Source organism: Equus caballus, chromosome 7 (genome assembly GCF_041296265.1).
Source record: "Equus caballus isolate H_3958 breed thoroughbred chromosome 7, TB-T2T, whole genome shotgun sequence".
NCBI classification, from domain to species: Eukaryota; Metazoa; Chordata; class Mammalia; order Perissodactyla; family Equidae; genus Equus; species Equus caballus.
Window position 1 is genome coordinate 42,952,559 of NC_091690.1, and position 11,956 is coordinate 42,964,514.

An 11,956-nucleotide genomic window follows, 5' to 3' on the forward strand; every position below is an offset into this window, starting at 1 on the left:
AGCATTTTTTAAAATTGTACAAAGATTTGGACACTTAAAACCAAGGTAGTTCTATTGATAATAAAGAGAAACTTTAATGCTAGAAAACCAGTCCTTACAGAATGCGTTTTAAGTGATACCACTGGATAGATGACAAATAGGCGTTTTAAGTTAAGAAAATTCCTACACTCTCCCAAATGCAAACACCTTAATCCCTCCTTGTACCTTCTAAAGAAAAGTCCATCTGTGACTCACTTACTGGTAACCCTGCTCTCTTTTGTACATAGGAGCTGTTCCCAGTGGATGTGATGCGGAAGGCAGCCCAGCTAGGCTTTGGGGGGATCTACGTGCAAACAGATGTAGGTGGGTCTGGACTGTCACGGCTTGATACTGCTGTCATCTTTGAAGCCTTGGCCACTGGGTGCACCAGCACCACAGCCTACATAAGCATTCACAAGTGAGTAGCCAAGGTTGAAAAAACAATGAAGTGTTCACATGGGTTGACGGAAATTTCAGATGAATAAAGAAAAGATTTTCCTTTCAAGGTGGATCACTCTTGAAGAACTAGACTGTTAAAAGTTCATACTAGGTCTGCTGCTGCTTATTGGACTTGAGGCTGTCGTCTTGTATGTTGCTTAGAGAATCAGGTCTGCCAGCCTTCTCCCAAATCCTAGAATGAGCTGGCACCAAACAGACTTCTCCAGTAGAGTGGTCAGGGCCCTCTTCCCCTTTTCCTCAACTCAAAGATGGAACCCCCAGGAATTTGGGAATGTACGTGTAACTCCCTGAGTTTTAGGGAGCTCAGTTAACCTAACTAGAAATAGTATGAACACCAAGTGAGAAATGCCTTGGCCCTGGTTGTCTTTGGGTAGATGTGTTCCAGGAGTATGTGTTAATCCAGGCCTTTCTTTTAAGGTGGAATCTTCTCAGTTGTGACTTTTCCTCCTTTGTCCCCTCCTTTGTCCTCTTTCTCCATCCCCTCCCCCTCAAATTTCTTTTTCTTTTCCATCTTTGTCTCTGTCATTGTCTTTTCTTCTCGGTGTACCTGTCAGTATGTGTGCCTGGATCATTGATACCTTTGGAAATGAAGAACAAAGGCACAAATTTTGCCCACCACTCTGTACCATGGAGAAGTTTGCTTCCTACTGCCTCACTGAACCAGGTGGGTTTGCCATGCTGCAAGTGAGATCACTGAGCACTCCTTAATCCTTTGACACATGTAACCAATGTTTACTGAGAAGTTTGGTCACAGAGTAACAGATTCCCAGGACCTGATATAATACACTAAGAGGCCTCCAGGGCAGAGTCCAGGCTGCAGATCAGCCTTCCTTGTCGGAAGCCTCCCACAAGCTAGTGAGATGACAGATGGGAGATGGTCACATCGCTGTATGCAGTTTTCACCAAGTACAGAGAGTTCTTTTGGCTGTCTGAATTTTAAAGTATCAAACTCTGAGCTGTTTGTTATAAGGGAAGATTTCCTAGGAGAAGGAATCCGGGGCTCCCTTAACTTCGCTGACTTCCTCCCTCCCTCTGTCTGCTTCCTCTGTGATCCCTGCCTTAGGAAGTGGGAGTGATGCTGCCTCCCTTTTGACTTCAGCTAAACGACAAGGAGATCATTACGTCCTCAATGGCTCCAAGGTACAGCATGTTCTCTTCCCAGGACAAGTTAGAGGTTGTTCCCAATTCTGTTGATGTTGCCTGGATCCTTGCCATCTGTGAGTTAATGTTCCCATCCAGTTTGTACATCTTGGGAAGAGAATCTCTGTCCCACTTTGTTTACCTTGACTGTTTCTGTCTCTTCTGGTTTGATTCCAGATGAGTTCCTTCACTTTTGTCTGTCCTTTCACAGTCTCGTCAGCTAGCTTCCTGGTTCCCCAGTCAGTGTAGGTTCTTTTTACCACCACCACCCCCCCTTAGTTTCTCTGTCCCATTAGGTCTCTTAGTGTCCTGTGGTCGAGAGAACCTCAGTTGTCTTCCCCGATGTTAGGCTTAGAGACTCAACGTGCTCTCTGATCTCTGGGCACCTCTCAACCCCATAGGCCTTCATCAGTGGTGCTGGTGAATCAGACGTCTATGTAGTCATGTGCCGAACGGGAGAACCAGGCCCCAAAGGCATCTCATGCATAGTTGTTGAAAAGGGGACCCCTGGCCTCAGCTTTGGCAAGAAGGAAAAAAAGGTGAGTGGCTGTGGGACAGGAAGCAATTCTGGCCACCTGCTCTATTTTAGGAAAGAGGTTCAAATACTTGGTAGCTTACCGTGGAGGCAGTTTTTCTATTAGGATTTTGGCAGGAACACGTTAGAGTAGAATAGGGCATTGTTAAGAAACACTAGGCCACTGGCAAAAGTGACAGTTTGCCAATAAGTTCCATTAGCTGGCTGTTGTTTGAGTGTGAGAGATTTCTCTGTCATCGTTCCTGCCTTCACTTTTGGCCTGTAGTTTTTATCCAGCTTCTGTCATTGGTGCACTCTGTTATCCCAGGAAGAAATAGAAGATCTGGTGTTGACTAGATGTCTCAGGAATGAAAAGTGTATCGGCCACTTTTCTTCTTTAAATAAAAATAAAGTAAAACTTGTTGGAGATGATTGTGGGTTTTTCAGTAATGTGAAAGGGAGAGTATTTCCATAGGTGCCTTGAGAAGACATTTCTAGGATTAGGAAAACCCGTAGCCTGAAGGGAGGGTGGGGGGTGGGCACAAAGGGTGAAGTGGTGCACCTACAACACGACTGACAAACAATAATGCACAACTGAAGTTTCACAAGGTTGTAAACTATCATAACCTCAATAAAAAGTTAAAAAAAAATAAAGAAATCCTGTAGCCAGGCCATGAACCATAGAACTGTACTCATGTAACTATAGCTAGTGATAAAGGTGAGACCTGTTCAGATTTCTTAGGCCAGGTGACCAGAACAGTCTTCTGCCTCCGTATGTACTGTTACAGTTGGAATTTATGGGGAGAAGTCAGGTAACAAAATGACCCCTAAATATACTTCTCCTCTCATAGCTCCTATGATTTCCATATTTCCCTTCATGACCCTTCCTCATGCTTTATAACTGCCAAGCAGTTGGGAGTTTTAGTGCCCTTCTCTTTTATAGCATAGCAGGTGTTTACTAGATACCTACTGTGTGCAAAGCCTGATGCTAGCTCCTGGGGGCAGGGATACAAAAGTCCCTCCTAGCCTTGTTTGGGATTATAAGACATGTACTGTCTTATCTATGTAGTATATATGAGCTACATATATGCTCTATAAGACATGTAGCTGTAGGATTTCTTATCCTAGCAATGTGTGTTTTGGGTTATAAGACACAAACTGTCTTGTGTAGTCTGACGCGTAATTCTACAGGATCAAGTTATACTGATTCAGGTGTTTGTGCTTCTAAAGATAGTGATTGTTTCAACACACATAGTAGTATCCACCTCAGTATTTGTGGTATCTGTTGACAGAATACCAAAGCTACCAGGTGTAGTGCCTGGAGAAAAATTGCAAATAAGTTCCATAAGTGTATCTTTTTATCCCTTCGTTTTCCATTTCTCTCCTCTCACTTTTAAGCATATTTTTTTCTTTCATTCCTTTTTTCATTTATTTGTTTCCAACTATTAGTTCTGCTTTATATATATATATGTGTGTGTATTTTGGGGTTTTTTCTTGGTGAGGAAGATTGACCCTGAGCTAACATCTGTGCCAGTCTTCCTCTGTTTTGTATGTGGGATGCTGCCACAGCAGGGCTTGATGAGTGGTGCATAGGCCTGCAGTGGGGATCTGAACCTGTGAACCCTGGGCTGCCGAAGCAGAGCACACGAACTTAACCACCATGCCACTGGGCCGGCCCCTGCTTTACATATTTTTTAATGTAGGAGAAATTTGGAAGGATGGCTCTTTATTCATTCAACAGCTAGCAAGTGCCCTCTCTGTACAGGCCCTCTTCTGAGGAGTAGGGATAGAGCAGCAAACAGGACAGACACGCTCTGCCCTTGTGGAACTGGCATTTTAGTAAGCAGGGACAGACAACAGACATAAGCATAAACAAGGTACCTTCCATTATTGTTCACTGCTAAGAAGGAAATAAAACATGATGGTAGGACACTGATTGGGGAGAGCTTCTTTAGATAGGGATGGACTCTCTGAGGTCATGACATATGAGATGAGATCTGAAGTATTAGAAGGAGCCAACTGTGAGAAGAATTCTGGACAGAGACAACAGTAGATACAGAGGGCCTGAGATGAGAATAAGATTAGCCTATTTGAGGAACCAAAGAAAAGTTGAGTATGGCCCAAGGGTAGGGAGCAAAGAAGGGGATGGTGTGGGGTGAAATTGGAGAGGCAGGCAGGGCCTTGTAGGCCGAGGTGAGGAGGCACCCACTGATCCCCATGGTTGATGTGGCTGTTGTAGTGACCTGAACACCTGGCCTTTGTCTCTCCCTGCTCCATGGTGATTTATCCTGCAAGCATATTGTTGCACCACATGCCCAGCTGGGTGAGCAGTGTGGCATAAGTTGCCCAGAGACTGCAGAAAAGACCCAGAGACAGCGAACGAGCCATACAGGGAAGGTCCATTGGCAGCCAGCTGGATGGCAGCATGTGCCCACTACCACCCCCTGAGAGAAGCTAGCTTAAGGCAGAGGGACAAAGGCTCTGTGCTTGCCAAGGGGGATTGTCCCTGTATGAACTGCATGCCAAGGACCAGAGCCCTCCCGGAGGGCCTCCACATTCCCTCAGACCACGAGGGTCTCTGTGGTAACCCTCCCATGAGAAAGCAGCTGGGTTGGCCAAGCCCAAGACTGCTGTCATCGTGAGTGCTGGTGCGCAGCCCAGACAGGGGTCTTCAAGGACGCATAGCTTAAAGGGCACGTAGGCTAGTGCCCCCACACATGTGCTTTTACTTGGCATATTTAACACATTATACAGCTGAGAGCTTTAAGCCACCAGTTTTGCATCAACTTTGTGGGAAGGTGATGAGTATTTGCTTTATCTTGGATTTAATTGTTAAAAGACTTTCTGTGGAAGAATGAAGTAGGAAGGGTAGCAGTGATGACTCTTTGAAGGGAGTGTGAAGATAATATGTGAAACAGAAGATAAGACAGATAATAGGCGCAGGGGTGCAGGGCCTTCAGAAAGGGAGAGGGCCACGTGTTCACACTGCCTGCAGCTGCCCAGGGGCTCTGGTAGGGTTAGGAAAGGAATCCTCTGGTAGGTTAGGAAAGGGAAGAAGGTAGATGTTTCTACAGTAAGGGTTAGAAGTTGAGGTGGTAGCTTTTTGTATTTGGTTTTTTATAATTAGATATTGTTAAGGTCAGAGCTTTCTGTTCCAATCTTGCTTCCAGGTGTTTATGTTCTTCTTGGGGAGATAAGTTCACAGGTAAGCACCATACAGGCCAGTATCGGAAGGTTTCAGACTTGTGGTAGAGATTATGGGAGCCTAGAAGAGAATGAGATCAGAGTTGGCTCACATGACTAGGGAGGCCTCAGGAGGCTTTCTTTAAGCTAGACCTTGATGGAGGTTGGAGATGGAGGGTATTCCCAGTGGAGGGAGCAGAATAAGCAAAAGTATGGGTTTAAAAAAGCCAGCTGCACAGTGTGCAGACAGTCTCACTGGAGTTGAGAATACGTATAGGTGACTGACATGAGAGAAGCCTGGGAAAGGAGGATTGGGCCAGATTCTAGAAGACCTTAAATTAAAGGCTAAGGAATAAAATTTATCTTATCAACAAAAGGGAGCTATTGAATGTTCTTAAAGGAAATGATGGTGATGTGAAGGTGTAGTGTTTTTAGAGCTCTAAGGGAATTGGGAGATTTTATATAGTCTTGTGGTTTTCAAAATCTGCCTCACCACGCCTTAAAGTTCTTTGAAGCCTTGGAGTGCCTGGAAGGAGAGATGAAAGGGATCAAGTAGTAGGGCTTAATCTATTGATATATGAAATATCTGAGTAAGGTTTTATTTGAGGAAAGTGGTTTTGCTGGCTTTCTAGTCCAGCTGCCTTATATAAAGGGAAACCGAGGCCACAAAGAAGCCAGCTGACTTATCCAAAGATGCAGAATACAGGTTGCATGACACAGACTGCATCTTAGATATTCAAAATGTTCTCTGGGCTTCTGACTGACGTATTCAGGGGTGTCTTGGTCAGTCAGCTCACTGGGAAAAACAGAAACCAAAAACTCATTTGTAATGTTTGCCAATTTCTGTAGTATAAATACTCCCACAGGGCCCGCCTGGTGGCACAGTGGTTAAGTTCGCACATTTCACTTTGGCAGCCCAGAGTTCACCGGTTCGGATCCCGGGTGCAGCCATGGCACCACTTGTCAAGCCATGCTGTGGTAGGCATCCCACATATAAAGTAGAGGAAGATGCACACGGATGTTAGCTCAGGGCCAGTCTTCCTCAGCAAAAAGAGGAGGATTGGCAGCAGATGTTCGCTCAGGGCTAATCTTCCTCAAAAAAAAAAAGAAAAGAAAAAAAATACTCCCACCATAGCTGATTTCAAGCTACTGAAGAAAAGATGTGCATAATTGGCTCTTGCGAGCTGGTGCCAGCACATTACTGGGTCTCTCTGCAACGAAATGCTTGACTGGGTGTTGCCAGCACAGTGAGTGTTGTTCCTCTCACCACATGAGAACGTCCTAGAGAACACTAAGCTTTTAAAAGGAGAAGTGCAGCTATTGTTAATAGTAATGTTTATATTGTCTTTATATCTAAGGACAGATAATCCAAATAATCCTTAGGTTATCTTATGTTTTTTTTAAAAGAGTATACTCATAGAGGCACCAAAAATGAGGAGAGTTCTGCCCCATTTCTAAAAGAAATTGTGAGAAATATTTGTGGATGGGCTCATCTGGTAGAGTAGATATTAGAAAGTAGATACTCTTAATATGTTAAAAAATGTTTAGCTGAAAAAAACAATTCATGAGAGTCGATAGGTGTTTAAGTCTGAACTTTTTATTTTCCCTCATTTTAAGTTCTCAAGGGTCTAAGTCCCAGGATAATGGACCATACTTCACAGGCTTTCATCAGCAGAGAACACTGCCCTCAGTGCTGAATTGGTGGGCAGCCATACAGTGCCTGATTTTTGCCAGGTGGGGTGGAATTCACAGCCAACCCGAGCCGTGATCTTTGAAGACTGTGCTGTCCCCGTGGCCAACAGAATTGGGGATGAGGGGCAGGGCTTCCTCATTGCCATGAAAGGACTGAACGGAGGGAGGATCAATGTCGGTGAGAACACCAAAGGATGGGCAGGGAGGTGCCGGGCGGGGGTAGCAGCACTGTCCTTCTGGCTCAGCTGAAGTGTTGACACTCTTGCTCTCCAGCCTCCTGCTCTCTGGGGGCCGCTTATGCTTCAGTCGTCCTCACGCGAGACCACCTCAACGTTCGCAAGCAGTTTGGAGAGCCTCTGGCCAATAAACAGGTAACTGCCCAGGTGTCTCTGTGTTGCTTTGTGCTCTGCACGAGACCTGCTCTGGCCCACACTCTCTAGGAGAGGGAGGCCGTGATGCCCCACGTGGACGTCTGCCCCAACACTGGCCAGAACTTGGGCTCTAGTTCTGTCAATAGTCTTTTTAAGGAGGTAACAATATTGAAGTGCAGGGCAGGTGGCATGGGCTTAGAACTTAGTAAGGCGGTACAGTTTGTCTAGAAGAGGCAGGAGCCTTTGAAGCTTGGGGTCACCTAGAAAAGGAACCTCATTTGGAGACATGTTATGGAGGGCCCCAGATCAGGTGCTGGTCTAAGCCTGCCTGTCTAGTGTGGTTCTCTTCTCCCCTATTGCTGCAGTACCTGCAGTTCAAACTGGCTGATATGGCAACGAGGCTGGTGGCCTCCCGGCTGATGATCCGCAGTGCAGCAGTGGCTCTGCAGGAGGAGAGGGAAGATGCAGTGGCCCTCTGTTCCATGGCCAAGCTCTTCGCTACAGATGAATGCTTTGCTGTAAGTGATGATGCCCTCTGGTTCTCCTGGGTGCCAGGGAGCAGCCTCTAGGCCCAAGGATGTTGAGAGCCCATAAGTCAGCTCCTGGCATGCTACAGGGATTGCCTTGGGGCTTGAGGATATAAGTTAACTGCTGAGAGGTCTGCACGGGAGCCTCAGAGCTGGCCCTTACCCCACTCTCTGCCGTGCACACTTCATGCTGTCACTGTCGTTTGGCTGTGCTCTAGATGAGACGCTGCCTTTGGAAGAAGGTTCAGAGCGGCCCAGTGCCGCTTGCTCAAATGTAGCTCTCTGCGGTGTTTAAAACGTCGGGGGTAAAGCCATTTCCATATTGAGACTGTGTTGCCACCAGATGGCACCTTAGCTTCATATAGTCCCAGCAAGGGCGGGCAGCTTCTCCCTGCAGATAATAGCAAGAAAGACAGAGTTCTCTTGGTTGCCCGTGTGTGCGGCACTGGCAGGGCCAGTAGGTGAACCTCCCTTGTTATCGCTGACCACACAGAGTGCAGACCTGCTCTTGGGGCCGGGCTGCTTCTTGTAGTTTCTTCTTCCTTGTCTTAGTTTGCAGCAGGCTGCCAGATGCGGGGCTGGAGTGCAAGGAGAAGCCGTGTGTGCCATGGTCTTCCTGAAGTCACAGCTGTCTAATCCCCGTCTCCCTGCAGATCTGCAACCAGGCTTTACAGATGCACGGAGGCTACGGCTACCTGAAGGACTATGCCATCCAGCAGTATGTGCGGGACTCCCGGGTGCACCAGATCCTCGAAGGTACGAATGACCAGAACTGCTGGCTCTTCTTTTCAGAACGGTTACAGGATCACCACTTTGCCCAGCCTGTCTGTCTCCATGCTGACTGGTTCTCAGGGTTCCATCAGGCCCTGTCTGTCTTTCCACTTCCTCCTTCCTTCTTCCTCTGGAGCCTGCTCTGGAAGTGCCTGCTAGGTGCTGTACAGAGAGCATTAGCCGGGGGTCAGGAGGCTCTGTTTTGTCACCATGTAAGTCATTGAATCCCTCCATTTCTGCTCTTTTTCTTTGTCAATATTAGAGAAGGCTCAAACTGAGATGATATATGAGAAAACATTTTGAAAACTACAAACTATTCTTTACTTTTTTAAAGTACTTGGTCCTCAGGGATCCCAGAACTTGCATATAGTAATTTCCAGGGCAAATGTGAGCCAGATTGATCACCAGCAGCCTCTGTAAATTGATTGTCAACCGGATGGTCCAAAAGATGTCTCTGTCAATATTGCTAATGGATTTTTCAGTAAAATAAGTCCTCAGTATATAGGCATCTTCTTGGCAATCATAGGCTCTTGGGCTGGGAAATATGAAGCTGTTGGAGTCAGGCTCAGAGCATGGCCTCTCCTCTCTCCACACAAGTGCATAAGTCTTGACATTGCATGACTCCTGTCCCACTTACTGTAGGCAGCTGGGCGTGTTTCACTGTAGGAAAAGCAGATGGGGCAAGGCTTGTCTGTGACTTTCAGTGAAGTAACGTGGGGCTTCTTTCATGGGAGTGTGGGAGACCCCTGTGGGCATTGGCCTCCCTGCCGCTTTCAAAGTGTCCTTCTCAAGCCTGAGCAGGCGTCGGGGTCACCTGAAGGACTTGTGAGAACAGATTGCTGGGCCCTCCCCAGAGTTTCTGACTCAGTGGGTCTCAGGTGGGCCTGAGAATTTGCATCTCTAACAAGTTTTCAAGTGAGGCTGCTGTTGCGTGTAGGGAACCACACTCTGAGGCCCACTGCTCTGGTGTCATGTCTGTTACGTCCAAATCACAGGCTTCTAAAGGTCCGAGTCTGCTTCCTGCTGCACACCCATCCCTGACGTGTGTTTGTGAGCTCAGTGACTGGGCTCAGGCTAAGTTCCCCAAACATTCCTTCTGTTACTCCTGCAGTTACTTCTTCACCCAGCGTTTAGGAATGCAGGAAACGTCACCTGCGTTCTGTCTATTGACCTTGTTAGAGTAAATGGGAGAAGCCAGATACATTTATTTCAGGCCACACCGTCATCCACCTATAGAAAACTTTGGTCACTGGTCTTTATCACTTTGTTTCCTCATGGACTTTGTTACTGGATAAATCTGAGATTTTAGATTTGACTTGGAGACGTGTGATTGCTCATTCCTCATGGAGGTACGTATTTCTAATTGCATTGAAGGCCAGTGCAAAAATGAAGCAAGCAATTGACCCTTCCTTTCAGGGAAAATGTTTTTTGTTTGTTTTAAAAGAATTCAGATTCTTATTATCAAAGAAATTGGTATATATATATTGTTGAAACATATATAGGAAAAGAAAAAAAAACATGTTTCTACATCCAGAATTAATATTTCAGACTTCTTTTATATTTAAGTTCAAAATATCTCCTTTTGGACTTTTCCTATGCTTTTGTAGGTACTTTTTAAAAACTAGAATTATACTATATATACTACTTTATTTTTGCCTTTTTTTTTTTTAACCTTTTTTCAAAAAGTGCATTTATTCCTCACTTCCTGACGTTTTTCTGTACTTTGGAAAGAAGTCTGTGATAATCCTGTCCCTCACAGGGATAAAAGCTGTGGTGGTAGTTTACATCCACAACTGCTCTGAACTAGGCTTGGAGCATGCTGGTCAGAGCTTCACTGAGCTCTCAGACTTTGCTGCTACTAAACCCTTCATTCTTTCTCCCCGTTGCAGGTAGCAATGAAGTGATGAGGATGCTGATCTCTCGAAGCCTGCTTCAGCAGTAGCACCCAGACTTGATGTTCTCTGGTGATGTTTAATGTGCAACTCAAATCAGTATTGAGTGGTTCCCCGTGGAGCATTCTGTTACAGATGAGATGTAGGTTAGAGCAAACGGCCGAGCTCTTCCAGGAGGACTCTTCCCTCTGTGTGCTGGCAGCAGGGTCCTCGCAGAACTAGAGGAGATGCCCTTATTGGGAATGTCACAAGAAGGCGGACTACCTTGTTTTCCAAATGCAGAAAGGTGACCAAAGAAGATTCGCCGCCCGACCAGAATCCTCTCTTGGATTCACATTGTCTTGATCTTTCTGCGTTTTGCTGGTTACCCGAATTTCCCTTCCAGGAATCTGGGCATTTGCATTGAGAGTTTTTCCTTAGTATAAAGCAGAGGTGTGTGGGGAAGGAGCAATGGAGAGAAAATGTCCTTCTGTCTTTTTCCATCCTCTGAACCTCAGCCAGAGATGCAGAAGGTTCTGTGTGTCACAGTCCTCTGGATATAAATCATGATCAGGTGAGTATTTGGGACACTCTCCCCTTAAGCTGCGAGTTAGAGGCATCTGCACCTTTGGACCAGCTAAACATCAGAGGCTGAGACTGTTTGGAGCTTTGCATATTTGTGCTGTTTTCTTTTGGCACCCATGTGATCCAGGAATGGTATTCAAATTTTCTGTAACCCTTCCTGATAAGTACTTTGAGTATATTTTTTTCTGAGTTTTTGTTTTCTTTTTTGAATGTTTTTAGTCATTACATTGATAAATAAAATTGCCTTTCTCTGTACTGTCTCCAGTTCTACTAAAGTTGCTTTTTGTTTGATCTTTCTAACAAAGCCTTTATCACTTTTTTTAAATTTTGTTATATTTAATTAAACATTTAACTGGATTTTGGAATAATATTTAAAAGTTTCTCCTTAACCAAACTGTCTTTTAAAAAGCAGGCCCCTTACAACATCCGCAAGTCAATCAACGTGATACACTACATCAACAAAATGAAAAACAAAACCACATGATCATCTCAATAGATGCAGAGAAAGCATTCGACAAGATCCAACACCCATTTATGATAAAAACCCTCAGTAAAATGGGTATAGAAGGAAAGTGCCTCAACATAATAAAGGCCATATATGACAGACCCACAGCCAACATCATACTCAATGGACAAAAACTGAAAGCCATCCCTCTGAGGACAGGAACAAGACAAGGGTGCCCACTTTCACCACTCCTATTCAACATAGTACTGGAGGTGCTGGCCAGAGCAATTCGGCAGGAAAAAGAAATAAAAGGAATCCAAATAGGTAACGAAGAAGTAAAACTCTCGCTGTTTGCAGACGACATGATCTTATATATAGAA

At 45.3% G+C, this 11,956-nt stretch overlaps 1 protein-coding gene across 3 annotated transcripts in view; it reads left to right on the top strand.

Annotated features, from left to right (window-relative positions):
• The window catches only part of ACAD8 (acyl-CoA dehydrogenase family member 8), a 24,423-nt gene extending 13,032 nt beyond the window's left edge, over nt 1–11,391 (top strand). For 2 of the 3 annotated variants that reach the window (XM_005611728.4, XM_005611727.4), the window contains exons 3-11: nt 267–436; nt 1,032–1,141; nt 1,541–1,617; nt 2,019–2,156; nt 7,049–7,184; nt 7,280–7,377; nt 7,743–7,895; nt 8,558–8,660; nt 10,565–11,391. In XM_005611728.4, coding sequence (XP_005611785.1) covers nt 267–436; nt 1,032–1,141; nt 1,541–1,617; nt 2,019–2,156; nt 7,049–7,184; nt 7,280–7,377; nt 7,743–7,895; nt 8,558–8,660; nt 10,565–10,617 — 1,038 coding nt within the window. In that variant the 3' untranslated portion in view covers nt 10,618–11,391. The remainder of the gene's footprint in view (nt 1–266; nt 437–1,031; nt 1,142–1,540; nt 1,618–2,018; nt 2,157–7,048; nt 7,185–7,279; nt 7,378–7,742; nt 7,896–8,557; nt 8,661–10,564) is intronic. The other variant, XM_070273929.1, reaches the window with a different exon arrangement.
• The last annotated feature ends 565 nt before the right edge of the window (nt 11,392–11,956 follow it).